The 27,440-nt window shown below is 54.1% G+C and overlaps 12 protein-coding genes across 12 annotated transcripts; 7 read left to right on the forward strand and 5 right to left on the reverse strand.

The window, feature by feature from the left end:
• Positions 1-394: 394 nt before the first annotated feature.
• On the forward strand, positions 395-4,008 carry CLAFUR5_13695 (L-xylulose reductase; the record flags this gene model as incomplete). The annotated part of the gene is made up of 8 exons (XM_047912843.1): positions 395-620; positions 675-880; positions 932-1,173; positions 1,222-1,379; positions 1,429-2,568; positions 3,006-3,355; positions 3,410-3,844; positions 3,898-4,008. 8 exons carry the CDS (start codon positions 395-397, stop codon positions 4,006-4,008), a joined length of 2,868 nt encoding a protein of 955 aa, XP_047768908.1.
• Positions 4,009-4,286: 278 nt separating this feature from the next.
• Positions 4,287-5,278, reverse strand: CLAFUR5_13696 (uncharacterized protein; the record flags this gene model as incomplete). Its single annotated transcript, XM_047912844.1, has 3 exons — positions 4,287-4,535; positions 4,593-4,876; positions 5,194-5,278. The coding sequence occupies 3 exons, from the start codon at positions 5,276-5,278 to the stop codon at positions 4,287-4,289; spliced, it is 618 nt and encodes a 205-aa protein (XP_047768907.1).
• A 172-nt stretch (positions 5,279-5,450) lies between these two features.
• CLAFUR5_13697 (Myo-inositol transporter 1) lies at positions 5,451-7,142 on the reverse strand (the record flags this gene model as incomplete). Its single annotated transcript, XM_047912845.1, has 2 exons — positions 5,451-6,122; positions 6,174-7,142. The coding sequence occupies 2 exons, from the start codon at positions 7,140-7,142 to the stop codon at positions 5,451-5,453; spliced, it is 1,641 nt and encodes a 546-aa protein (XP_047768906.1).
• A 1,053-nt stretch (positions 7,143-8,195) lies between these two features.
• CLAFUR5_13698 (putative 5-methyltetrahydropteroyltriglutamate--homocysteine methyltransferase) lies at positions 8,196-10,505 on the forward strand (the record flags this gene model as incomplete). The annotated part of the gene is made up of 1 exon (XM_047912846.1): positions 8,196-10,505. The coding sequence occupies one exon, from the start codon at positions 8,196-8,198 to the stop codon at positions 10,503-10,505; it is 2,310 nt and encodes a 769-aa protein (XP_047768905.1).
• A 2,301-nt stretch (positions 10,506-12,806) lies between these two features.
• On the forward strand, positions 12,807-14,399 carry CLAFUR5_13699 (uncharacterized protein; the record flags this gene model as incomplete). Its single annotated transcript, XM_047912847.1, has 2 exons — positions 12,807-12,923; positions 12,993-14,399. 2 exons carry the CDS (start codon positions 12,807-12,809, stop codon positions 14,397-14,399), a joined length of 1,524 nt encoding a protein of 507 aa, XP_047768904.1.
• Positions 14,400-14,774: 375 nt separating this feature from the next.
• On the forward strand, positions 14,775-15,773 carry CLAFUR5_13700 (Enoyl-CoA delta isomerase 2; the record flags this gene model as incomplete). The annotated part of the gene is made up of 4 exons (XM_047912848.1): positions 14,775-14,840; positions 14,891-15,041; positions 15,101-15,688; positions 15,742-15,773. The coding sequence occupies 4 exons, from the start codon at positions 14,775-14,777 to the stop codon at positions 15,771-15,773; spliced, it is 837 nt and encodes a 278-aa protein (XP_047769192.1).
• Positions 15,774-16,285: 512 nt separating this feature from the next.
• CLAFUR5_13701 (uncharacterized protein) lies at positions 16,286-17,151 on the forward strand (the record flags this gene model as incomplete). The annotated part of the gene is made up of 3 exons (XM_047912849.1): positions 16,286-16,623; positions 16,682-16,951; positions 17,010-17,151. The coding sequence occupies 3 exons, from the start codon at positions 16,286-16,288 to the stop codon at positions 17,149-17,151; spliced, it is 750 nt and encodes a 249-aa protein (XP_047769195.1).
• A 335-nt stretch (positions 17,152-17,486) lies between these two features.
• CLAFUR5_13702 (uncharacterized protein) lies at positions 17,487-17,852 on the forward strand (the record flags this gene model as incomplete). The annotated part of the gene is made up of 1 exon (XM_047912850.1): positions 17,487-17,852. The coding sequence occupies one exon, from the start codon at positions 17,487-17,489 to the stop codon at positions 17,850-17,852; it is 366 nt and encodes a 121-aa protein (XP_047769067.1).
• Positions 17,853-18,683: 831 nt separating this feature from the next.
• Positions 18,684-20,349, forward strand: CLAFUR5_13703 (uncharacterized protein; the record flags this gene model as incomplete). The annotated part of the gene is made up of 2 exons (XM_047912851.1): positions 18,684-19,369; positions 19,752-20,349. 2 exons carry the CDS (start codon positions 18,684-18,686, stop codon positions 20,347-20,349), a joined length of 1,284 nt encoding a protein of 427 aa, XP_047769196.1.
• Positions 20,350-20,384: 35 nt separating this feature from the next.
• CLAFUR5_13704 (SET domain-containing protein 5) lies at positions 20,385-21,719 on the reverse strand (the record flags this gene model as incomplete). The annotated part of the gene is made up of 1 exon (XM_047912852.1): positions 20,385-21,719. One exon carries the CDS (start codon positions 21,717-21,719, stop codon positions 20,385-20,387), a length of 1,335 nt encoding a protein of 444 aa, XP_047769198.1.
• A 934-nt stretch (positions 21,720-22,653) lies between these two features.
• Positions 22,654-22,911, reverse strand: CLAFUR5_13705 (uncharacterized protein; the record flags this gene model as incomplete). The annotated part of the gene is made up of 1 exon (XM_047912853.1): positions 22,654-22,911. One exon carries the CDS (start codon positions 22,909-22,911, stop codon positions 22,654-22,656), a length of 258 nt encoding a protein of 85 aa, XP_047769197.1.
• A 27-nt stretch (positions 22,912-22,938) lies between these two features.
• CLAFUR5_13706 (Nucleoporin) lies at positions 22,939-27,207 on the reverse strand (the record flags this gene model as incomplete). Its single annotated transcript, XM_047912854.1, has 1 exon — positions 22,939-27,207. One exon carries the CDS (start codon positions 27,205-27,207, stop codon positions 22,939-22,941), a length of 4,269 nt encoding a protein of 1,422 aa, XP_047768697.1.
• Positions 27,208-27,440: the final 233 nt, after the last annotated feature.

A 27,440-nucleotide genomic window follows, 5' to 3' on the forward strand; every position in this document is an offset into this window, starting at 1 on the left:
AGAGGTGAGTGGTGCAATAGTAGGGCGCTCAGAGTAGGCGACTGGCGGCCGCCGCGCTTCACACAACGACAGTTGTTAGAGCCTGTGCGAACCGCTCCGGGCACCGTCGACCTGTGTAATAGTGTAGAGGGAGGCGCGCGCTTATACGCTTTCGCCTTACCAACAGTCGCTACGCCACGGGAGCACTGTCGTAGCTGACAAGTCACGACTCTGCAATTGTGCAAGCGGCCATCTCTATTTCGAGGGCCCGTGGGGATGCAGTTGAGGCAAGAGCAAAGGAAGGCGCGACTGCCTATGCCGTAGCTTGGCCCAAGCTCGTTACTTTACTTCAACTTCTTTTCCTCCGCCCCCTTGACACAATTCACTGCATGCTTCTCGAAACATGACCGGCGCGATGGCGCCACGACAAAGCACCAATACAGGCCCCAATGGCGACATTTCGACCGTAGAGATCGTGTTCAGCTGCGGCATCTGCCAGAAGTTGGTCAGCGACGTCTACTTCACGAAAGAGAGCAACCATGGTTTCAATAGCTCCGACCACGACGAGAGTGGAGTAGTCACCAAGTTCTGGATGGCGGATTGCTCGCACACATTCTGTGGGACACACTTGGAGGGTGGTGGTAAGGGCTCTGCCGAACATTCATCTATGCGATTCGGCTAATGACCGCGTGAAGGTGCGCCCTTTCATCGCAAAGATCAGCAGCCATCGGCACCATGCCCGGTATGCGTAGTCATCCATCCACAACGCACGTTGCGGCGCGAACTGTTTGGCATTCGTGGCCTGAAGCCAGGCGAGTACGCAGAGGAGATACCAGAAATGTACTTCAAGTGCCCACCAATGTCATTGGACGCTGGAAGCCCAGAGATGACTGCCATGAAAGTAGGTCTCCTTCCATACCGTACACAGTACGCTCTGCTAAGATGCCACCAGTTTCAATACTCACAGATGAGGGAGTATTCCAAATCTGTCGCTCTGCACTGGAGATCCGAGCAGCGAAAGAGACGGATACTGGAGAGCACCTTCTCGAAGGAGCGCAGAGAGTGGCACAAACAAGAGTCAGCCTTCAAGGAACGCATCGCCGCGATGGAAAAGGCCGAGGCTAAGCTGAGGAAGTGGGAACAGCGACGAGATATGATCAATCACTATCTTGGTCTGGTCGGCAAGATGGGAGGGTACGTTTCCTGCCACGACTTTGTAAGCCTTACCACTGATATCTCCAGGGACATCAACCGCATGCGCTCACAACTTGCTCAGGTAGGCTTGCATGTACCTGAAGGACATTACGCTTTCAATCCGAGCAAAAACAATGTTCCGAATACACAGCAGCAGCAGGTTCAAACACATGGCAAAAGCCGAGGAGACAGCGCTGCTACTCTCGGTAGGTCATCTCCGTTGTATGGTACGCTCAGCTTGCTAATGGTCTTTAGTGGGTGAACAGCACCACCGATCGTCTTCATCACGCAAGCGCAGGCATTCGATCCACGACCAGTATGCCGATGATAAAGAGAATCAAGACCAGCTCGCACCGCAAGTACACCGACGGAACAGCCGCGAACTCATGCCACCACCTCTGCCTCGACCAAGACAACCTTTGCAGCAGCCTCCACCGAACATGTGTTCCTCGGATCGGCCATCAGGACGGCCATTTGACGCCTTCTCTCGTAATCCAGCTACAACTCCAAGGGAGGTTATTCAGATCTACGACAATGGCGGCTGGAACGACAGCCAGTCGACTTTGCCTGTCAGCGAACATGATTACGCCCCATCGGGGGAAATGCCTGCGCAAGCGCGTATACCACATGCTTTGGTTGCACTGCCTTTTCGACCTTCGCAAATGCAGAAGCCAGATTCCCGTCCAGTTGCTCATGAAGAGCGAGTCGAGCCATACTATGTGGATGATGTGGATGCCAGGTACCAGATACCCGCGAGCTCTGCCGCTGCACCAGACCATGGTACGATTCCCCATCCGGCACGCCGAACAGACCATCGACGGCCGTATTCACGTATCGAGAAACTTCATGACCACGCACGCCTGCCAGTCAGTCAGGAAGCCGCAGACCCTCGCATCTCCTACTTCAACGCCGACTACGTCACCATGGCTCAGCAGTCTGGTGAGCATGCTCCCAGAGAAATGAAAGGCTTTCGACGTGCCGCGGCAAGACCAGACACTATGCAGCGGCCACCTGCTCGTGGAATCTTGGCACCTCCTCCACTGCCTCGTCGAACAGATGTGCCGAGAAGCTCGATCGGCGAGTACAGTATGCCACCGTCTGCACCAGGCTCCTGCGCCCCAAGCAGATCTGGCTCATCCGCTCAACGAAACCGAATACTTCTAGGCGGCTCCTTCGACCCTCAGCTATCTCACATTCGTGGAGTTCGTAGGGCCAATGCATCACAGCCTGCGTACCAACGTCCAGGGGTACCTCCATCAGAAGCAGGCTCCTACGTCCCAAGCAGATCTGGCTCCCGCGCTCAACGAGTACCTCCAGGCAGCTCTTTCGACCCTCAGCTGTCTCAGATTCGTGGCGTTCGCGGAGCCAGTGCCTCGCAGACATACACTCGCCAAGGTATGTCTTCATCTCGACCGCCTGACGGAAGGAGGAGCGTGCTGCGTTGAAAGAAACATGTTGCTCTTATCTTACGTCATATCATTACCGATCGATTGATGGCTAAAGAGGAGGGATGAAGATGATCTTGCTGTGTGTGATGATCTATGATCACTTGGAAGGGTGTCGCTCATGTACACCTGACTTGCTGAATCGACATGAGTTATAGCACAATATGAAGGTAGTATATGCACCGTTCTATCTCATCGTCTCCCATCGTCCTACCTGCCTTCCCAGCGATCGTTCCTGCCGGGATGTCTCTCCACCGCGGATCATCCTTCCCCACAGCGACCCACAACGTCAACGGACAACATCACTTCCTCTTCCTGAGGATATTGTCGTGCAACTCAGAACCTTCACAACACGGCAATAATAGCAGAAAAAGATGTCTCGACCAGAATACACCCGCGTCTCATCATCCACCAACACCGCCCGTATGGGTGGCCAACGCGTCCTGGAAGGCAAAATCGCCATCGTTACTGGAGCCTCCAGAGGCATTGGTGCAGCGATATGCGAGAACTTAGCTAGCAAAGGTTGCAATCTAATCATGAACTACACCTCCGACAACTCCAGGGACAAGACTGAACAGCTCGGCCAAGAACTCCAGCAGACCCACGGCATTCAGACTCTACCTGTCCAAGCAGATCTCGGCGCCGAAAACGGTCCGGCACATATCGTCAACATTGCTGTCAACCATTTTGCACATCCTAAGACGAGGAAGTTGCAGATTGATATCATCGTCAACAATGCAAGTTCTTTCCCCACTGCAATCGCAAGTGACTGAGCTGACCACACTTCAAAGGCCGGCGTAGCCAACAAGAAAACAATAGAAGAATGCACCTCCGAAGACTTTACCTGGCTCTACAACATCAACGTCCGTGGTCCCCTTCTCCTCATCAAAGCAGCGCAACCATACCTGTCTCACGATCGCAGTGGCCGCATCGTCAATCTCTCCAGCGTCTCGAGCAGTCTCGGCTTCGAAGGCGATGCAATGTACGGCGGGACCAAAGCTGCATTGGAAGCCATGACGAGATCTTGGGCGAGAGAGTTGAGCGAGAGGTGTACCGTGAATGCTGTCAACCCTGGGCCTGTCGCGACGGATATGTATGCGGGTACTACGGATGAATTTCAGGCGAAGATGGCGGGCTGGACGAGGAATGCGCCGCTGGCGAAGATCAGGCCGGAGGTTGATAGGGAGGACTTGGTGGAGAAGGCGGAGATTGCTGGTGGACGGCCGGTGAGTGATGTACTGGTTCAACTGAATGACGCGGAATGCTAACGAAATGCCAGGGCTATGACCACGAAGTGGCCGGCGTCGTCGCTATGCTTTGCACGCCTGACAGTGCATGGTGCACTGGCTCGGTTATCTGTGCAAACGGCGGCTTCAAGTTCAGCTACTAGAGGTGGCCAAAGGTGCCAAATGGCACAGTGCCTTGGATTTTGGTACTGTTGCTCAACTACTGCGTTTACACTAAAAGTGTTCACAAGAAGCGGCACTGAGATAGAGGTTGTCAATCGCGATGCGCCGCGGTGGGAATAGAGTCAGTGTTCGACAGTTTGACCAGCAAGCCTACCAAAAAGATTGGGTAGAGTGCTCTCCACAGCGGATGGAAGATCACAACATCGCTCCACCACGGTTGTAGCTGAAGCAGGACAATCACCTTCAGATCAAATCTCGCTCACTGCAACTTCACCAATTCACCACTCACACTAATACTCTGCCCCGTAATCCACCTCGCATCATTCCCACACAGCATCCCAAGCGCATCAGCAACATCTTCCGCAACTGCAAACTTTGGTATATCCTGATGCGGCAGGAACTCTTCCTTCACTTCCTGCAGAATGTCGCCCGGCATATTCAACACCGCATCCGTCGCCGTCAAGCCCGTCACGATCGCATTGGCGGTTGTACCGGTCATGAAGGAGAACTAAGGCCTCGTCAGTTCGGAAGTGAGAGGAGGTTACGAAGGAAGATGGGAAGACACCTCTTCATGTCTCCCGCCGCAGCATTCCGCCCACGTCTTACACATCATCTTCCCCACGGCCTTGCCAGCTGAGTACATCAGCTGTCGTTTCCAGGGCATACAACCGCGAACGCTGCTGATGAAGATGATGCGGCTGTTGGGTTGGAAGGACTGTCGTTTTACCAGCTCGTCCACGATCAGAGCGTTCGTCTGCACGTTGCAGAGAAGAGACTTTGACACTTCGGCTGCGTCGAGGTTGCCCACGTCGGTGATGTACGGGGCTGCTGCATTGAGGATAAAGATGTCTATTTTGCCATTGTAGAGCGTCTACATGCAATCGGAGATGATCGTGGCGCAGTCGGGATTGCAGATGTCTGCCACTATGCCTATTATGTCGCCTTCGCCCGGTTTAGCAGACTCGCTATAGATCCGCCCAATGTGGTCATTTAGTAAAGGGAGATTCTCGTCAAGGGAGCTCTGGTTGCTGCTCGTTATGAGTAGTCTGCATCCGCGACTAGCAAGGTGGAGAGCTGTCGCGCGCCCGATGCCTCAGGTGCCTGCTCGTTGACAGTACTGTCAGAGATCAATGCTCAGCGCCATGGATGTTGTACGCTGATCGCACCTCCCGTGATTACAGCGACTTTGCCCACGAGATCTTGCTCGCGCAGCCGCAGCGTTGGCGGCTGTGAGTCCGTGATTTTCTCCATGATTGGTGCTTTTCTGAAGGGTTGAATGTTGTCTCTCGTTCTCGATGCGATTGCACAAAGCGGGAGGGTATTGCAGTACAGGAGCAAAGCTCAAAGTTAGTCATACCTACCTACCTGCAGGGCTCTGTCTAGCGTCGCTTGAAGTGATGCAGGTACGAACTCGATTGGGAAGTTACTGTTCTGCAACAGTGCTCTGCACGACCTTGGTCCTTTGCCGGTCTTGAAACTCTCGCACACTTCTCTGCACTCCAAATCCATCTTTCAAGAGCTCGCCAATGTCCTCCAGCTCTAGACCTGCGGTCTCGGGGTATATCTTCCAGATCAAGAACCAGCCAACAAAGCACACAACAGCATAGAATGTGAAGGTAACGCTGGCGCCCAGTATACCCATCATTGGCAGAAAGGTCATGCCGATGATAAAGTTACTGCTCCAGTTGGTGGCTGTGGCCAGCCCACTTCCGAGAGACCGTACACGCAAGGGGAACAGCTCAGACTGCTGCCAAGGCACACAACCGAGACCTATAGCGTACGAAGCCACGAAGAAGATCATACTGATCAGGAGCACAATCGACCACACGGAAGAGGCATTTGGGTTGTAGACGTCGCCGGCTGCTGAGGCATCGCCCATGTTGATGAAGGAGAAAGCGACTGCGCAAAGGAGGAGACCCAGAACCATGAATGGTATGCTTCTCAGCAGAATGTTTCGACGTCCGACGGTGTCGATCAGGTTGAAGGCCACGAGTGTCAAGGCGAAGTTCGTGACTGCGACGGATGATGAAGTGCCGATGGGTGAAGTGAAGCCGACCAAGGAGAAGATTGTGGCGCTGAAGTACATGAGCGAGTTCTACCCATACGTTAGAGACTGCACAAATTTGTAGAGAGCAGAAACACTCACGAAACCGCAGAGTTGTTGCAGACCCTGCAGCATGCACGCGATGATTAGCGCTCTTCTGTTTCCGGGCACTGCAAACAAGTCCTTCGTGGCATCTCGAAATCTGCTGCTACCACTAGCACTGTCGCTTCTTGAATGTGCTTTGTCTTCAGCAGTGATCTCAGCTTGTACACTGACGAGCACATTCTGCACGATCAGCGCACGGTCGTGCTCTGGTAGACCTGCATAGACTTCGTTGAGTACACTCCTTGCTTCTCCATCTTGTCCCGTCTGCAATAACCATCTTGGAGTCTCTGGCATCCAGGCTATGAGAAACAGCTGTAACAGGCCAGGAACAGCTCCCGAGCCTACCATCCACCTCCAACCATGAGGCAGAAAGGCAAATCCCCAGCCAATAAGGTACGCCACCACCTGACCACCAGTAATGAAGAGCGATTGTACAGTCACGAGCCTTCCTCGTAGCTCAGCAGGTGCGAGCTCCGTGATATACAACGGCACTGCTCCAGACGCCACTCCGACTGCTGCTCCGACCAAGGCACGCCCGGCGACCATGACCGATACATGTTGCGCGATGGCTTGCACCAAAGCGCCAACAATGAATAGCAGCGCAGGTACCAAAATGACAGACTTTCGTCCATATTTATCGGCAAACACTCCAGTAAAGGGTGCCGAGATAAGTGCCAGCAAACTCGTGACTGCAGTGATAAGACTCTTGTGTGTGGTCGTGAGCGGCCGTCCTGACAGATCGGATCCGATGGAGACCAATGTCGACGATATCACACCGGTATCGAAACCAAACAATAATCCAGAAATGCCGGCCGAAAGAGTCAAGAACTTGACGATGGGAGCCGCGCTCCGGATACTTGTGTTTGGGGTTGGTCCGGGGTCTCCATCATGGTGGTGGAGATCTTCTTCACTCCCGCGGATCAATGGTTCATGGGCGTCATGTCCGTCGGCAACTTCCCGCCGCATGTCCTCGAGCTCGATGGAGGCATCCAGAATGATGTGGATGCAGGAACGTGTGACGAACAGTCGTGCTTTTGAGATGGTCCATGCGTCCAGCTGACTGCTCGGTTTCACTTACTGCCAAGGCCCACCCGCGAGGCAAGTGCATCCGCGTCACGTGTGAGATGTGGCTCGTCGCCGATAGCGGCCACGAAGTCGTGCCATCTCTCACTCACGTGGGAAGTTGAATGCTCTGTCCAGGATCTCTCTGGGACCACAGTCTCGCTTAGTCCACTGTGCAGGTGCGCGGGTCCCTTGTTGGACATGTCAGTTGATTCAGCTTCACGTGTCGATGTTTCGCCATGCAGGACCGGTGCAACGGCAAACACATGGCGATGTCTCTTGCTGAATGGGATCACAGCGACGAGGAACGTCTTGAACAGTCAGTAGTAGAGCTTCCACTTATCATTGATTCCTCGAGTCCAAGCGAATCGTTCCACGAGGCAGACTCTCGGTCGTCGACAGCTGTGACAGGGATGATGGACGTGGACAGGCCGACAGACACTCCGGCATGTCCTTCTTGGGAGGGTGTGCTGACCGTCAGCCAAATTTGCGCTGCCATGACCGTCTCGCCGAATAGCCGTGATCGGTTGCTCGCCGGATTATCTATTTGTCGCCGGAGCAACTGGCCGAGAGACTTGCATTGTGGTGGCATCGGGAAACACAGTTTCGGTGGCAGAATGGTGCCGTCATTGGACGTCTCTAGCAACACGTGTACGGAATGGGAGAGAAGAGCGAAGAGCTCAACAATACGATCGGGGCATTGTGGATGGTGAAAGACCTCATGCCGCGCTATGATTGGAGCATCTCGCCCACGGCAACGCGGGGCTCAGCCAGAAGCTCTTTTGGTGGGATGCGCAACTTCTATTTCAGAAAAATCCTCACCACTCCACTTCCTTACTTCTACATCCCTCCGCCCTCCCTCACACCACCCCTTCTCCTCTTTTCAACTCAATTGTCACTTTCATTCCAGCATTGAGCACCACCACCATTCTCAGACAGACCCGCAGAACCGCCAACATGGTTCAATCATCCGTCTTGGGTTTCCCAAGAATGGGACGCCTCCGTGACCTCAAGAAGGCGAACGAGGCATACTGGGGCGACAAGCTCAGCCGTGACGAGCTCCTGGCCGAGGGCAAGAGACTGAGACTCGAGCACTGGAAGATCCAAAAGGATGCCGGTGTGGACATCATCCCAAGCAACGACTTTGCTTACTACGACCACGTCTTGGACCACATCCAGATGTTCAACGCCATCCCAGAGCGATACAGCAGCGCCAAGCTCCACAAACTTGACGAGTACTTCGCCATGGGCCGTGGTCACCAGAAGGACGGCGTCGACGTCCCATCCCTCGAGATGGTGAAGTGGTTCGACTCGAACTACCACTACGTCAAGCCAACTCTCCAGGACAACCAGACCTTCAAGCTGTCCGAGAACCCAAAGCCAGTTGCTGAGTTCCTCGAGGCCAAGGAGGCCGGCATCACCACCCGTCCAGTCCTTCTCGGTCCCGTCTCCTTCCTTGCCCTTGGTAAGGCAGACCGCAACCAGACCGTTGACCCAATCACACTTCTCGAGAAGCTTCTCCCAGTCTACGAGGAGCTCCTCAAGAAGCTCAAGCAGGCCGGTGCCGAGACTGTTCAGATTGACGAGCCAGTCCTCGTCTTTGACCTCCCATCCAAGACCCGCAACGCCTTCAAGCCAGCATACGAGAAGCTCACTGCTCTTCAGGGCAAGGAGGGCCCACAGCTCGTCCTCGCCACCTACTTCGGTGACATCGTCCACAACTTCGACGTCGTCGACGCAGCTCTGACCAAGACATACGCTCTCCACGTTGACCTTGTTCGCCACCCAGAACAACTTGAGAAGGTTGCACAGCACCTTGGCTCCAACCAGATCCTCTCCGCTGGTATTGTCGACGGACGAAACATCTGGAAGACCAACTTCAAGAAGGCCATTGAGACTCTTGAGACTGCCGTCCAGAAGGTTGGCAAGGACCGTGTCATCGTTGCCACCTCCAGCTCCCTTCTCCACACCCCACACACCCTGGAGAGCGAGAAGAACCTCGACGACGAAGTCCGTGACTGGTTCTCGTTCGCCACACAGAAGGCCTCTGAGGTTGCCATCCTCGCCAAGGCCGTCACTGATGGCCCAGATGCCGTCAAGAGCCAGCTCGAGGCCAACGCCAAGAGCATGGAGAGCCGCCGCACATCTAAGCGCACCAACAACCCAGAGGTTCAGAAGCGTGTGTCATCCGTACAAAAGGCCGACTACGAGCGCAAGAACCCATTCGAGCAGCGTATTGCCGCCCAGAAGAAGCACCTCAACCTCCCAGAGTTCCCAACCACCACCATCGGTTCCTTCCCACAGACCAAGGAGATCCGTGTCCAGCGTAACAAGTTCACCAAGGGCGAGATCACCGAGAAGGAGTACGACGAGTTCATCGAGGCCGAGATCCGTGACAACATCAAGATTCAGGAAGAGCTTGGCCTTGACGTCTACGTGCACGGCGAGCCAGAGCGTAACGACATGGTGCAGTACTTCGGTGAGCGCCTCGACGGATACGTCTTCACTACCCACGCCTGGGTCCAGTCTTACGGCTCGCGTTGCGTGCGTCCACCAATCCTTGTTGGTGACGTCTCCCGCCCAAAGCCAATGACCGTCAAGGAGAGCAAGTACGCTGTCAGCCAGAGCAAGAAGCCAATGAAGGGTATGCTCACTGGTCCAATCACCTGCCTGCGATGGTCGTTCCCACGTGACGACGTCCACCAGTCGATCCAGGCCGCCCAGCTTGCCCTCGCCCTCCGTGACGAGGTTGTTGACCTCCAGAACGCTGGTGTCGCCGTCATCCAGATCGATGAGCCAGCTCTCCGTGAGGGTCTGCCACTTCGTTCCGGTTCTGAGCGTGAGAAGTACCTCCAGTGGGCTGTCGACAGCTTCAAGCTCTCTGCCGCCGGTGTTGAGGATGCCACCCAGATCCACTCTCACTTCTGCTACTCCGAGTTCCAGGACTTCTTCCACGCCATTGCCGCCCTCGATGCTGATGTCCTCTCCATCGAGAACAGCAAGTCGGATGCCAAGCTCCTCAAGGTCTTCATCGACGAGAAGTACCCACGCCACATCGGCCCAGGTGTCTACGACATCCACTCTCCACGTATCCCAAGCGAGCAGGAGATCAAGGACCGCATCCAAGAGATGTTGCAGTACCTCACCCCAGAGCAGCTCTGGATCAACCCAGACTGTGGTCTCAAGACCCGCCAGTGGAAAGAGACTAAGGATGCGCTTGCCCACATGGTCAGCGCCGCCCAGCACTTCCGCTCGCAGAAGAATTAAGCACTCTCTTCTACATTTGTATTCTCGGTGGCGCAAACGGACGCAGTCGGGATGTACAACAGCAGTGCCTTCAACGCCTGCATTTCAACACTAGTGATACCCAATTTCACTCAACGTATTATCAGCGAGGAGTTCAACAGGAGGTGACGATAGATGTCGTGGGGATATGATGAAAAAGTTCATGATCGATCAGGCTCAGCTCAACGCTCGTAGCCGCCGTTGCAAAGTTTTGCTTCGGATGTGGTTTCACCACCACGGATAATATACAGCAGGGTGTGTTGGCAGGTGTTATGTGCTTCTGCTGAATAGTTTAGTCTATATAGTAGTCGCGGCCGCAATGCAACTTGTTGGACTTGACCAGGGTCAGAGGTGGCCGTTTCCCAATCACTTTTTGAAGCTACGACTGTGCTACCGCCGATAAGGTGGCAGCGATGGAGCTCTCTGCCTCCCACGAGTGATCCCTCCACCGACGAAGCAAGTTTCTTGGCTTCGCAAGCTCGGACGATGGCTTCTCTTCAACACCACATCACACCGACTGTAGCAACAGTCTGTTATAGGGACTACAGCCCTCACCTCGCTTACCACACTATCATGGAGGTCAAAGAAGCCGGGACCATTTCACACAGCCTCTGACCACTGTCATCATTCCAGGGAAGCTGTTCCCGATGTGCCATGGCTATCACGAAACGGACGGCTTTATTGACCTTGCCACCTAGATCACGCTCATTCATAAGCTGCATCACAATGCTGTCACTACGACGCCGACCTAGCACAACGCCAACAGAAACTTCACACTCTCGTTTTACGATTCGACAGGCCAAAACCTACCTACGACGACGTCTCGCTCTTCTACGTAAGCACATCCGCCGACTTAAGCATCGTCAACGCAGAATAGGCGGAAGCGAAGAATCAACAGACTGCACCACTACCGAGACGGGTCCACGCAACACCGCGTGAAGTACTGAGGCACTGCAACATACTCACCCTGCACGCAGCGACTTGTTCGACTGGACAAGAGCCAGCGATGGCCTCTTACCAAAAACGTGGCCGCCGCGCTTCCATTGGTGACAGTGCACAGGATCCCGATTGCAAGAAAGGAGCGTTCATCGCCAGTGCTATCCACATCCGAGCTATGTCTCGACGCCGGTGACAGTCAGTCTTGGCAGGCAGGCGTTACGCATTGGTGGCCCGGCGCATGGGACAGAGTGGCCTATGGTGCAGTGGGGAGGAACCCCCATGGGGTGATACCAGCGTTCCCAGGGCTCTTGACAACAAAGGTCGCCTTCGAACGGTAACAGTGATCAAAGCATGCTTGACATGCTCTGAGCACCTTCGTCCTGCAGAACAGTCAACAGAGAGCCGTGTTGTACAACGCTATGCTCGCCTTTGTCTCACCTGAGTATTTCGCTACCGACGGAGCATCTTCATTCACCCTGAATAGCGGACCTACAATCAACTCGGACAGACTAAACGCCTCCTGTCTCCAGCGAGTTCCAATAGCCTCGAGGGCGACGCCGAGATGGCCGATTACGACGATAAGGAAGCGAACAATAGCGAAGCTCCATATTATGCACAGGCAATTATCTCTCCATGAGAACGACCGAGCTACGAGTCCGTGGTCGGGAAAAGCGCCCTACTTCGTCAAGAATACGGCGACCCAGTCTTGGATGCGAAGCTGCGCATAGTAAACAACGCTTCCACTTCCATCATAATCGCAGGAGATGGCCCTGATATGGAGGAGTCTTTGAGAAGCCGACATTGCCCTGTAAGATCTTTCAAATGGCGACTGAGATCAGAGCATATGCGACACCCTCCGAGCACCTCTGACCTACAGGACAGCATAGAGAGAGAGGCGTATTGTGGAACGCTTCCGCCTCCATCCTACCTGACAGAGAATGATCATGTTGTGGAAGAGCTTGTGGGAAGCTGATCTTTCTCTTTAGCTATCCCGAATAACAACAGTAATCAGAGCATATTCCATACCCGCCGAGCATATTCGGCCTATAGAACAGTGGAGAGAGTCCTCTTCCACGTCTACGGCAGTGACTGCGCTGCGAAATCAATATCGTACCTAATGAGAACGATCCTCTATGGCAGGGCCTCTGAGAAACTGAATTTGCCTTGTACGATCCTTCCAACGGCAACAGTGATCAGAGCATGAGCGACAAGCTCCGAGCAGCTACGATCTCCATGACAGTGTGGAGAGGGAGGCGCGTCATGCAACGCTTCCGCTTCCACTTTTACGGCAGTCGCTGCGCTGCGGTAGCAGCATCGTCCCTAAGGAGAAGGGGCCTTGGGTAGATGGCTTTGCATTTGGGACTCCTCAAACCTCCACCTGTAATCACCAACTCCACATACACAATGGCCCCACACGCACTACAGAGACTCAAACGAAGAATGAGCAATGTTGCCGAGAAAGTGAGTCGCTCGACGATATTTGAGGCGTCCGAGCTGCTGGGAGCACTTCAGGGCTGACAAACAGTACAGCTCAAATTGAAGCTTGGAATTGCGGACCCCCCTTGCCGCGAGAGCACTCTCGACTCCACGGAAACCGGCGCTGCCACCGTATCCACTCTCGCCGTGCCAACAGGCCGGCCGTTTCTTGGGAGCGCAGAAGTACATGTGCCCTGTTCGCCTTTCGTGGGAAGCGAGGATCTCGCCGGTCTGGCGACGCTCTCAACGCCAACAGCTCAAGCTAGGGCATGGGTGTATAGTCCCAGCGTTTATAGCAGGCCAGCGTCTTGGGAGTACGACGGAAGCCCACCAACTCCTCCACCAACACAAGGTCGGCGACCCACTCTGGCAGACTACCAGCTGGGGCTCACTCTCGCCGGTGATAGCAGGCGTAGACCCTCGACGAGCTCTGCCATGGGCTTGGCCAGCATCGCGGAACTCGAAGCGCTTCGTGGGGATGATCGCAAGCTCAGCAAGGTCAATGCCATGGACGAAGCCGGAGACACGGTAATGGGCAAGGCGATGAAGCGACACATCGACGAAAAAGCACTTTTCCGCTCGGAAAGCAAGCGACGAGAGAGCGCGGCACAACCTCTGCCAGTCTTTACCAGTCCATCATTCGGAGGCAGTGGCGTTCCGGCTGTAACAGAAGAGGAGGAAGACGAGGCCGTCGCTGAGGAGCAGGAGGAGATACCAGCCACTCCAGGAGAACACCAGCTGAATACACGCGCTCCAGGACGCGCCAGCTCAATGCACGAGTATTCCAGCCCACAGCGCGAGCACTACTCACCAGTCGACTACTTTCCAGATGAGCCCACCAACATAATCTCGACCAAGGTATCGGAACGGACGCCAGTGTCTTCTCACTCCAAGAAGAAGTCGAAAATTCCCCGAATTGGCACCTGTCTACCATCGTGGACCAAGTTCCCATCGCACACCCGACCAGATCGCAGCGCTTCAGCGAGCACACTAGACAACGTCATCACTCGAGACTTCGCCGTGGACATAGAAGCCGCAGAAAGCCAATCAGCAGCCACCTCACCAAAAGGCAAGAAATCCCGTCTCACCAGCTCAAAGTCTGCAAAGTCCCTCATCAGATCGCCGTCCAGAGCTTATGACGGGTTCATCGCATACTACACCGATCTCCTCACCCGCGCTGGCTTCCACGGCCAGAACCGTCGTACCTCAGTCGCGATGAGCCAGGGCACCTTACTCAATCCCGAGCTCGAGATGATTGCCCCTGTCACCGGATCGGAGGGCCATGTCCACTCATACCAGCATCTTTTGGAGATCGAACAGCATCTCGAGCAGGTCAGCAGCAGGACAGAACCCAGCGGCGAATTGTTCCGCCAGGACAGTTTCAAGAGCTTTCACTTCAAACAGCACGTTACAACTCCTGAGGATACCGTTGAGGAGGAGCAAGACCCACTTGGACCGTGAGTTTGGTAGCTAGCGTAATGATGGGGATGATCCATAGCACGACGCGCACGCAGCATCAAATAGTGCGTTGGAAATGTCGAATGTAATGAAGTCAAAAGATGAAGCGGAAAGTGCTGAGGTGCTCCTTGTCTCAGCGCTCCAAAGCCCCCCTCCCCCCCCGTAGAAGCTAGCGTGAGCTGGGGTCTGCGATGAGGAGATGCTGCACATGCCGAGGTTGTGTTCGGGAAACAACGACTCGTCCTCATTGATCACTCATACAACATGTAGTCCAGCATAACTGTTCATACACCGTCCCCCTCATCGTATCCATCACGTATCCAGGTCAGGTTGGGTGGCAAATCTTGTTTCTCGAGACAGTCACATACAGAAAGCATCATGTCCGGCGAGGAGAAGTACACAGATGTCGTGGTCACGATCAAGGATGGCATCGGCACAATCAAGGTAGGCCATGAAAGACTCCATCGAGATCCACGTTGCTGACTTTGCTATAGTTCAACAGGCCAAAGCAGCTGAACTCCTTTGGAGGCAGTCTCGTCGAAGACACGATCGCCGCATTGCGAGAACTCAACGATCACCCAGACACGACCTTCACGGTGATCACTGGTGAAGGACGATTCTTTGCATCGGGCGCAGACGTGACAAGTATTGTTCTCTTACACATTTGACTCTGATCTCAGAATCTCATGCTTATCTACGATCAGGTATCGCCAACACTCCAGATTCGTTCAAAAACGATGGCCAGGCGAAGGTGTTCTGGGCCCAGCGCATGGCGGTTGGCATGGAACTTGTTCGATCTATGATCGACCACAAGAAAGTGCTCGTCCTGGCACTGAACGGTCCCGGCGTCGGCGCAGGGGCTGCATGGTTCCAAGGCAGTTCGGACCTCTTCTACGCAGCAGAGGGCTCTTGGCTCCAGGTGACATTCTCGCAGATGGGTCTGGTGCCAGAGAACGGTAGCGCTCAGAACTGGGCCGACCACATGGGTGTGCATCGTGCTAACGAGTGGCTCATGCTTGGTGGCAAAGCTAGTGTGGAGGAGCTGAAGGAGATTGGGATGGTGAACAAGATCTTCCCGAAGGAGGGTTTCCATGAGGCTGTGCATCAGCACCTCAAGGATATCCTCAAGGAGAGGAGTGGGCGGAGCATGATTATCACGAAGGAGTTGCAGAACAAGCGCACGAGAGATGCCCGCATGCTGTCTTTGTTCGAGGCTTGGAATGCACTTGCCGAGAGGTTTGTTGAGGGTGAGCCAATGCTAAGGATGAAGGCGAAGATGCAGGAGTTGGCAGGTGAGTTGAAACGAGGTGATGAAGTACTTGAAACATTACTGACCAGCGTGCAGACAAGAGGAAGAACCGACAGTCGAAGATGTAGCCCAAGCATCCAAGCAGCATATGCACAATGTACAAACATGACCAGTATACTACGTGACACGTACTTCGCTGATTTCGAGAGAGGAGAACCAAGAAAGCAAGATGAGTGCTGCGGCCGACATCAGCCACGAGATTGACGCTGTGATCGAGCCCAGTAAAGCCTCAACTTCGTCGAACGCTTAGTGTTATATCGATCTCAGTCGCTGTGTACGCAGAGCATATGGCTGACAAGTTAATAGAGGTTTGAGCGATACATCGCGACCTTCCTCATATGCCTAGCTGGTAACAAGCGGCATCGGCCTTTACGGCTCTCCACTTATTTGCCTCACACAACAGGTTTACTTCCTCCAGCTGAGCTAGTCATACAGGGCTGACAACCACCTCACATCGCTTAACTGTCAATCCACCATACATAAACCAGCAGAGTTTGGACGAGCAAGACTACTCACCAGCTGTCCTGAACCCTAAGACTCACCAATCGTCAACCTCGTCCCCCACGATTACATTACCACGATGTCTCTCACAGACCCGACCCCAGAAGAAGCTCTTCAACTATTCCAATCGATCGAATCATCCTTCCCTTCGAAGACACTCGGCGACGACAAATGGTACATTCTCGCTCTCGCTTCCATCACAGCAGGCGGACATTCCGAGTTTGCCGTCAATCTCTACCAGTACCTCATCTCGAAGCCAGAATACAGCACGCCTGAGCAGCGTCAGGCTTTGATGAGAAGGATGAGAGAGGCATTGATGAAGCTTGTCAGCGTGGTGGGTGTGCCGAAGCCGCTGGAGGCGATATTTCAAATTGCCGGTGTGGAGAGGGAAGAGGATCGAGATTACAGTTTTTTGAGGTAACTGAAAGCACCCGAGAATGATTCAGTACTCCATCAGCTAATTTATTCTACCCAGGCAAAATTGGCAAAACGGTCCCGAAAACCTCAAACGCGGCATGGACTGGCTCTCTCAGATCTATCGCCAAAATCACGCAGCCACTGCGAACACCCTAGCCTGCCACAAAGGCTTTGACTGGCTGAGCCGAGAGATCACGTACGGTCTCTCCCTCTCCAACCAGACCATTCTCGGACCCATCGAGACCGAACTTGTGGTGCTTAGTGGCATTATGATGCAGAATCTGCCTCGTGAGACGGGGTGGCATTTGAGGGGTACTAGGAGGATTGGGTAAGTCATGTCACGGATTATTGAACGAGGTTAGCCTCATACTGATGATACCGCGCAGCGTAAGCATGGAAGACGTGGAAACGATTCAGCAGCAAATCGAGAAAGTCGCGAAGTTCTGTGGCTTGACTTTGAACAAAGTGCCGAGGGTGAAGGATATCGAGCATGAGGTTCCTTTCGAACCTGGGACACAGGCTGCTTGAAGCAGGCATACCAGAAAAGTGCGAGTTCTGCTAGGGTTGATCGACTGTCCCGTTCAGCGGTAAAAATTCCAGATCGAGAAGCTAGCATGTGATCGCAACCAAGACCACGCAAATCTCCAAGCTATAAAGCCACACGTGTCTCCGTTCGGCCATCTGCGGTGATCAGAACACGCTTAGATTCAAGACGTAATCTGACTCGCAGCTCACAACCTACTTCTGGTACTGTAGCATCAGACAACCTCAGCGACAGACACATACACACATAACACTCTCGATCAGACTGACCCACGTTACTCTGAACTACGAAGGCAAGATCAAGCAAGTTACCAGACAATATGCCGAGACTGACACGTCACACAGAAGCAACTCGTCAAGTCATGGACTCCACTGCCGTCTCGCGCGTCCTCGCGACTGCCGAGCTTTTGGAGATGATCTTAGTACAGCTGTCAACCAGCGACGGTGCGCAGAGTTTCTGGTATGCTCGGGAGCAGGTAGCAGATAACATCATGCAGCTCTTCTCTGCGCAGCGGGTCAACGTCTTCTTTCGGAACACCATTCGCGGCTCAATGAAGCTTCGTCGCTTGATGTGGCTCGAACAGGACCCTTCAGTGCAAGAGCCCGAGACTACAGGAGCACATCATTTGTCCAACACAAACCCGATCGTCGAGTCTTTCTTCTTCGGAACTACTAAGGAGATGTGATGGACCTCCTCTTCATAGAACAGTACCACTCCTCTGAGCACGACAGGATGACAGTAGAGTACAAGCATGACCCAGAGAAGTCCAAGGAGCTAAGAGAGGCGATGAATGGCGGCGTCAACGCGTCCTGCATGTCGATGCTTGTCAGAAAAGATCGGCCAAGAAGGCTCGACCGGGCACTGAGCTTCAACGGGTACCAAACACAGGGCCAAGGCAGGCCCCATCCTGCACATCTCGATTGTACGTGGGCCTCGCCAGGGTGCACTTTGGGTGAGCTACTGGAGTTGCTGGACCGCCGTGCAGCGCTCGTACGCAGTCATTGGTGACGAAGAGTGACAAGAAGCATACCAGAATGTAACGCAGATACGGCACGAGTTTGACGACGACTTCTTGATCATTGAGCTGTTGTGAGATGAGGAATCTGGCAACGAAGAGTCCCTTGAGACCTTCAACACCGAAGACTGGAATGCCCACGATTACCATCCACATCTTGCCACGGTATGCTTGACACTTCGTCACAATCACAGTCAGCAGACGACCGTAGTCAACATGCGGTATGTGATAGCGGGGCTCGGCGTGAGTGAAGCACGCACATGCAAGCATACAAGCACGAATGCTTGCTATCTATTTCTGACACCACCCTTCTCGCACTCTCTTAAACGTCAGCTATCCACCAATGCCAACACCATCACCAAGTCCACCCAGGTCATCGCTACATATCACCGTGCAACACATCAGAAGTCCTATCTAGCTACAGCTACAAAAGTAAGCGATGTCCCATCTGTGATCGCAAATCACAAGCTAAAATCTGAAGCAGTCTCATCTCCATACACCATGCCCTCTGGGGCCACCTCACAGGTCTTCGAGACCGTGGAACTCTTGGAGATGATCCTGCTCAACATCTCGATCAAACATCCTGAATTCTGGCGCAATGAGGCCGGCCTCAGGCAGCTCTTCGCCGTCCAGAGAGTCAGTAAGACCTTCCGAGACACTATCCAAGGCTCCAGCAAGCTCCTCCGAGTTATGTTCCTCAAACACGATCCGACCTCGGAAGTCTTCGACCCTGAGGTCAATGACTTCCAATCCATCGCAACCTCGAACCCATTCGCATGCTCCGCTTATCTCTACACCACGCGAGGAGCTGGTGTAAAGACAAGCTTCATGGCCGCACAGGGTTCGGAGGACGGTATGCAAATCATTTTCGAACAAGGCGAAGCAGAACGTAGCTTTCTTTGGAAAGAGGAACAGTATGGCGTTACACCTTCCTGGAAGAAAATGCTGCTGAAGGAGGGCCAGCCTCGTCCGTTGTGGTTGGAGCTCAACTGGAGAGACAGCGATGGTGCTACCGCGAATCAGTTCAACTCTATGGTGGACGATCAGCTTCCACCGGGCTGTACCCTTGGCGAGCTAGTCGAGTACTTGAGCACAATCGCTGTGCCGTATAGAGAGCGTGGAGGTCAGGGAGTGGACTGGTACCGCACAGTGGCCGGCGTTAAGGTTATCGAGAAATTGAAGGCAAAGTACGCCTTCACGTGGAGGAGCTAATCATGAGGCAAACTCGTGAACAAGCATACTCCATGAGTTCCTGCGCATGTGCACAGCTCAAAGCTGCATCTGATCTCAGCATTTGTCACGTTGAGGCTAAGACCCAGCACATTCTAGCACATGAGTCAAGTAGCACAATTTCTTCCTTTCAACACACTAGATGTCAATGACCGACTACGACTCCCACCACTACCGATCCATCTAACGCTATACCGCAGCACACCACCAGACTTTCACTGAGCCACGGCTACCATTGTAAGTCACTATCTGATCTTAGTGGCAAACACAGCAGCTGACGAATGGCAGACATTAAGTACGACGAATCATGTCCTCCATGGCGGCCTCACAAGTCCCCAGGACCGTCGAATTACTCGAAATGATCTTTCTGCATACTCGAGCGAAGGCTACATATTCGATGACTGATGTGTATGAGGAAGCGCGGAACCTCAGGCACCTCTTCATCCTACAACGAGTCAACAGAACCTTCCGCGACACTATTCAGGGCTCTGTCCAGCTTCGTCGGGCGATGTTCCTCGAAGAATATTCGGCCGCTGCTGAAGTCACGGACGAAGACGGCGACCACGAGCACAAGCTGATCAATCCCTTGCTCTACTCTGACTGCTTCAAACTCACAAACACATACTTTGTGGAGGTTGTTTGGGATGCGTGCAAAAGCAACAAGCTTCCAATTCACTACCACTGCCCGGACCAAAACACATCCTCGAAGACGCCGAAATTATCCATTGACCAAGAGGAGGTTTCCTGGAAGTCTATGCTTCTCCAGCAGGATTCATACAAAATGTTGTGGCTTAAGTTTCGTGGATGGGATGAGTATGGTCGGTGTTGGCAACCGTTCTTCGAGGTTGAACCGGTGCTAGCACCTCGCACGCTGGGTGAGCTGATCACTTTGCTTCACAGTAAGAAACCCCAGTACGAGATAGCCGAAGTCGGGTAGTATTGGACTTGCGCGTTCTGGGACTACTGCTGGTATCATCTCAAGATCCACCAAGCAGCAAGCGGCACAGCACAAGTCACAGTCGCCCCGAGAACCTTATACACAGTCCCCGAGTCCTTCACCTGCTCCCTCACCTTTCCATGCCACGACTTCGCCGCGGCAGCCTCCTTCGCCGCACTCTTCGCAGACGCTCCACCATCATCCTCCCCACCTCTCTCCAACACTTCCTTCAGTTCCCTGCGACTCAACACCCTCAACTCCCCACCTTTCACAATCTGCACAGCCCACGCCCGTCGATCCGCATGCCTCTTCCTCCTCTTCTCGGGAATCTCCAACTCCCCATCCAAAAAGCTCAACCCGACCCTCATACACGGCCTCCCCTGCATAGCCTTCCACGCCTCCCTCAGCGCCTGCGGATCATGATCGAAAGGACTCCTCACGGCATCCATAACACCCATCGCCTTCTCCATCAGCACTCTCACCGCCTTAGCCCAGGAAAGAATGACGATCGTCTGCATGTCGAGAATCTGCTGGAGCATTGCCTCAGCTGCTTGCCAGTAGTTCATGGCAATGTCGCGGGCCGGGAGGCCTTCGACTTGGCGGAGTTTGGCTTGGAGGATGTTGTAGGCTGCGCGGCGCGCGGGTGGAATTGGGGTCTTGGGGGTTTCTTCTTTCACCCAGAGGGCGCGCTCGGGGATGGCTTTGGCGGCGTGAGATGTGGGTTCGGCATTATCGAGGATGGAGAAGTCGGAGGTTTGGAGGCCGTTGAGGGATTGGCGGAGTTCTTTGATTAGAAGGCGGCGTTGATCGCTGAGGGTGCGGAAGGCGGAGCCCTCTGCGCAAGCGGGGCAGTCGCAGGCGAAACCATATTGGCGCTGCAGAAGAACCGCACGTTGGCGGGCGGTGGTGATCTCGTAGAGCTGGTGGTTATAGGAGAGGGTTATTTCTTCGCCGGCTTTAATGGGCTTCTCCGCGAACACCTGCACCTCATCGCCTATGCAGCAAGGATCGGTCGCTGTGACAGTGTTGGGCACGCAACTGTGGTTTATGCGACATATTGTGGGATGGATCCAGCAAGCGTCGTTGTTGCCAAAGGTGTTGGATTTGAAGATACCCATGAGTCTGGACCTGTCGAGCTTCTTGTCTTCATTCAGGGCCATGATGGCTTCTTGCTCCGAGGTTGACAGCTTGTCAAATGCTGCCGAGACGTCATCTTCGGTCAGGAGTGATCCAGGCTTGTCGATTCGCATGATCGGTCCTTCCTGGAAGATCACCGTCCCTGGTGAGATATCGTTTGTGGCCAGCAGTCCATAGCCTTTGCCGGGTATTGAGATGCAGTCGAACAGGCTGGTATCATGTTGAGAACCCATAGCTCTGGGCTTCTTCTTGGAGCGATGTAGAGTCAAGCAAGCTGTTGTACAGTACTGTGATGCCGTCTTTCCCAATAAGTGTCTAGCTGCCCTCAGAAATGCGCCGAACAAGTTGGCTCTTTTGTTTGCTAAAACTTTCTTCCTGGTTGTCGAAGTGTATCTCAAGAGCGACCCAGATTCCAGACAGTATTCCAGATAGTATTACAGCCTCCCTCCAAAAGACGCCAGGATCGACCAGTCCTTCCTGGGGAATATGCAAAGCTCGTGAAGATGTTGACAATGCCCAGGGCCAAAGTGAAGTGTCAAGAAGGAAGAACAGTCTTTCTGACCGTCCCTGCTTCGCTCCCGCTCAGTCTATCACGGCAATAGCAGCCAAGCAAGCGTGATCAAGTGAAAGGTGAAGCTGAAGGATTGGCAGGAGGTTGTCCTACCTTCTACAGTGCAGGGAGGTAGAATAAGGGACAAGTGCTTCCAACGGTCCGGCCGGCACATCGTGCCGACTCCGCCAGATGCCGCGTGGATTGAGCGTTGTTTTTTTGGCTGACGATACATTGCGTGCGGCTCACATTGTGAGTGTTGCATAGGAAACGATGTTGAGATGATTGAGAGAACGGACGGAGTCAACAAGGTGCGTGAAAGCCACCAAGGTCAAGCGAGATTCCGTACGACTTCATCGCCCGCCAAGACCGCCGAGAGACGGGAGATCACGCGAAGAACACCAAGCTGCCGAACCATCAAGCAACAGACTGAATTATCTAAAACGATCTCGTCTTCTGTTTCATACACCAAGTCCTGGTGCTCTGGATAATAGTCGTAGCCATGACACAGTCCTCTACCCGATTCTTTTCCCGATTCCTCTGTGCGCCGTCGGTGTTCCAAAAACGCTCACTCGCTCACTCGTACATCATCTCTCAGCGCCACGGAGCCGCCCTTTCTATGGACTGACATGGGGCTCGAGCATAGGGGGTGTGCTCATCCGGTCTGGTTGAGCAACTGTTGCAGACTCGTATGGCTCGAGACTGTCGGCTCGCCTGTCGGCAGCGTCATCAACTTTGTTCAGTTCTTCTTGCTGCTCCTCTTGGGGACTGTCGTGTACCACCGTATCCATAGAGCCAGTGTCGCCACCTTCGACGGCTTCTTCGTCGTCGGCCGAAAGGTCGTCGATCGACCAACCCATATCTGAGGATGGCATGATGACAACGTAGTCAGAGTCAGGGTCCTACTCCATCTCCACATCGCCATCAACTTCTGTGGCATCCTGTGCAAAGCCTTCAGCATATTCAGGCTGGTTGCCGTTGGCGCCCTTGGCATGGCCATTCGTCCCAGCTCCATTAAGATCAGCATCTTCGCCCTGAAGTGGAAAATCACGCTCGTGCTGGGATCGCACAACCATGCCTTCTTCCTGTGCATGAAGCGCAATCTTAGCATCACGATCGCACTGCATCATGAGCTCATCCAGGTGCCTGTCGGAAACATAAGACTGCAAGAGCTCGTCTTGAATCTTCAGGTCATGCAAGATGGGGTCTAGCAACTCCTCGTTGTCGAAGCGGTAGCTGATGTCTTCTCTTCGACACGCAGATCCGAGACATTCACTCGGCTTGCGCACATCAACATGACGTGTGGAGTCGAAGAACTTTGTGTCCAACATGTGGAACAGAGTCTGCCATGGTGCCGTAGCGCGAAGCTCCTTGCCGCGCTCCGAGTCGGACTGCTTCGTCTTGCCGGAGAGCTTGAGTTTCGCCCAGTCGTCGTAGATGTAGCAACGCTTCCAGATTAGCTGTAGAAGCGTCTCGAGTCTGGCAGAAGACATGCTAGGGGCGGCAGCGTCGAGTGCGATAAGAGCAAGCATGAACTCTGTACCTTGCATGTTGCCTTCGGTCTCGCTGGTCACAATGTCCATCAGCGTAAGCACGTCAATCAACTGCTCAATAGACAGAGCAATGTGATTGAGAGTCGCATGGAGGCCGTTCTCCAGTAGTTGTCTAAGCGCCGGCCAGTCCTTGACGTGATTGCCAAACTTCTGCATGCAGATCTCAACCTCAGCGTCGCGGTCCAGAGACGCCACGATCTCAGGATAAAGATGCGCATACAGCCGCTCCTGCACTTCCACGACCGCGAGCTCATTGCGTGGGTCATCCTTGGCAGTGCTCGTGCCATTCGAGAGCTCATTTGTCGACTCGCCAGCCTCTTTCGCGGCAAGCAAGGCAAGCTTTGACATGGAAAGCTCGACTTTCTTAGCCCACAATCTACCCTCCTGTGCCTCGGCGGCTTGTGCAAGGGCCGAGCTTGCATGGGAGAAGTCGCTCTCTTGCGTGACATCGTTGATCCAGCAGATCTTGGCTCGGCTAGGGTGAGATTGCAAGTATGTGGCAAGTGACTTCTGCCATCTCGCTTGTGCTTGCTCTAACTTCTTGCCCACAGAGCTGCCGGAAAAGAGCTTATCAAAGAATGCATCTGCCCAAGCGGATCCATATCGGTCGAAGAACTTCTTCACCTTCTCGTTAAGGTCTTCGCGAGTCTTGTAGATGATGGCTTTAACACTCTGCTCCGGGGCCTCCTGCAACTGTTCTTCATTGTACTGGTCTTCGCCCACAACAATATCGGTCAATGTGTGCATGTCTCTGTACTTCTCCGCCAAACGCATGCCATCTTCTGCGTGACCGACGTTGGCGAGCGACCGGAAATGTTCGTGTCGTAAACTCTCGAACTCGGAGAGCAGCTGTTGTGCGCGAACCTGGTCCTTCTGCGATGGTCTCGATGACCGCCAGTTGATGCGCTCCTTGAACTGCAAGCACAACAACTCGATTAGATTTGGATTCGCATCGGCGATCTCCCGCGCCAATTGTTCGATGGTTGCTGTCGTCTGTTCATAGTTCTCGTACGCCCCACTTGCGAAGCTGCGCGATAGAGTAGTGACCTGCCCAGTAATGCTAACGAGGCGCTCCGTAGATGTCCAGAACTCAGGCACATCGGTATACTCGACGATATCGGTGACAACGCCGTCGTCAATCAGCTCTGGCAAGATGCCGTATTCTGCCGCATTCTCACTCCGGAAGATAAATGCCGCTCGCAATCCTCGCAGGAAAACATCATTCGTCTGAATGACAACCCTCAAGACCCGCTCTTGTGCCCAATCGTCGTTCTTCCGCAGTTCGTCGAGGAAAACCTTGGTGTATTGCAACAATTTTTCCAGTCTATGCAGCCCACCGATGAAGAATTTGCGCACCGGCTCCTCATCTTTCAGCTCCTTGCGCTTCGTGAATGGCTCTTCGGGATGGCTCTCATTGTTGAACCAATCGCAGATCTCGTCCAGAAGTGTCGCTTTTCGCTTGCCCTTCTCGCTCATCATAGTCACGTGTTCTTCGAAAGCGACCCAGAGCTGCTGAGCAGCGGCTACTCGCTCGGCGTTCCACAGCAGTCGCCACATCGTGCTTCTGGAAAGCGCTGCATAGTTTCGTCTGACATGGGCCGCAAGCGCTTTTAGCGCCTGTGCTTTGGCTGCGAGGTGTTGCTCCATGGATGTAGGTGCTGTGGATATGACATTGGTGTACTTGGTCTCAGCACGGACGATCTGGTTGCTGATTGCCAAGGCTGCTTCTTCGACCTCCTCCAGGCTGTACTGTATGTCTGATCGTCGCGAGAAGTCGATTATGTTGTCCTGTTGCATGGCACCGAAGAAGACAGCCTGTTCGATGTGTGTCATTGCGGAAAGCTTCCAACCCATGTCGAGCGCATAGACATCGGCGCCGGTGATCCTAACAAGTCCAGCACCCTTCACGAAAGACAGGCAGGAGGCATGACTCCCTCTCGAGCCTTCATCCCAGGCACTCTCGATGGCAATATCCTTGCCGGTACGCAGCACGATTGCCTCTTCATACTGATCGGGCTCCATATATGACATGTGGAGTTGTGCTTCTGGCCCGTCCACGACTGCATCGCGCAGGCCGAATAGAACCGTCGCATCTTCGAACGACACGAATGCAGTATGTCCAGGCTTCGGTACAGTGAGCTTCGGCTTTGTCTGATACCGAGCATCACCTCGATGTCTATAGCTCTTCAACTGTACCAGTCGGCTGACCTCGAAGATATCGCCAGTCAGGACGACGTCAGCCACCAGGTAGATGTGGTCGTCCAGTGTACCAGCTCGAAGTAGGATTAGGAGACCCAGCGGCACTTCTGTACCGGCCGTCGCGACCTCGTTGCCAACCACAGAAGTGGGCTTGTCCAAGATGGCAAAGTCGAGCGCCATGATCGTCTCCGCCTTGCCAGCCAACTCCGGTATGAGCAAGTCCCTGATATCCCCAACAAGCGCCTCTTTACACGTTATGCTCGATCTGAAGTCGGATCGTCCAGCCCAGTCCATGTCCCAGACTAATATCTCCACTTGCTCAGTGAGCGCGACAGCCTGCACCTGCCCACGTGAGTTGAGTTGTCTCGTGTGCACTGCCGCCAAGTCCTTCCTGAAGCCAGCACTCCAGAGGTTGGAGAAGCTGCCAAAGAAACTGCCAGACGTGCTTTCGGTGGCCTTGAGGAATTGGCTGAATATACGCGCTTTCCCCTGCGCATCGTGCAATGTGACTTGTGTTATTCGTCCAGAGCTCAGCACGACCACGAAACCAGCATGGTCGGCAGAAACCAGGTCGACCACGGTCTCGCTAGAGAACAGACTACCGATCGAGCCTTCCACGCCCGTCTTACGATCCTGGAACAAGCCGAGAGATGTTGCGCGATGTATTGATTCGTAGAAAACGGCCTTGCCAGTCGTGGCAGATAGCAGGAGCAGACCAAGATCTGTGGTCGAGCCGAGTCCATGAGACACCAGCGCTCCATAGGGTAGTGCATCACCTGCGCGGCAAGAAAAGGGCATGTCAAATGTGCGCGGGTTGCTGGCTGCGGAATGTGCGGTGTAATCCCAGATGATTGCGCGCTCGCGTGTCACAGCCAGGGCGGTGTTGTCGGTTCCCAGACTGCCGCGATACTCGACGCCTTCCTTGCGCAGCTCTCTCGGCGTGCTTGGCAGCAGTTTGACACTGTAGCCACTCGTCTGCGCCAGTACCGTTGCGTTGTCGCCGCGCATCACTCGCTTCGGTCGTCCGCGTATCGTCATCGTAGTGTGTTCGCTGGGTGTCGCGCGCGTCATGCTGCCTCCTCTGACGCTGCCCTCCGCGGACAGGTGTATGTTGCCATTCACCAGGTTCGTCATGGTGTCGTCCTCCACGGTGGTAGCCTGCGATGCGAAGGATTCGAGAAGGGGCAGGTGCTCTGTGGAGTCGCGTGCATCCTTCTGCGATGGTGGCTCGAAGGTCTCCTCGTCGATGTTGGGTTTGTTGTGTCTGCGACGTTTGGGCGCGGGAGGCTTCTGGGTGCCATCCGCACTGTCTCGTTGCCGCCTCCGAGGGTTCGCTGCTGCTGTTGCGCTTGCTGTGCTGCGCGTCGACCGTAGATTTCGACGCTCCGTTCCACGCTCGGGCGTCTGCGAGTTCGACATGTTCCTCCTCTCCGACACACCACCTGCTACCAGAGACAGACGACACAGCTGGCCACGTGATACGAGTCGTGGCGGTGGTGATGGGTTCCAGTTGTTTACTCGGGATTCCAGTGATGCAGCCCCAAGTTCCCAACTTGCGGAGAGACGACCAAGTCAAATGCCTTAGTCTGGACTAACATGCGGCTAAACCCGTGCTTAACGCCGCTATGCCATTCAAAGCCCGCCAAGAACCA

Source organism: Fulvia fulva, chromosome 12, assembly GCF_020509005.1.
Source record: "Fulvia fulva chromosome 12, complete sequence".
NCBI lineage: Eukaryota > Fungi > Ascomycota > Dothideomycetes > Mycosphaerellales > Mycosphaerellaceae > Fulvia > Fulvia fulva.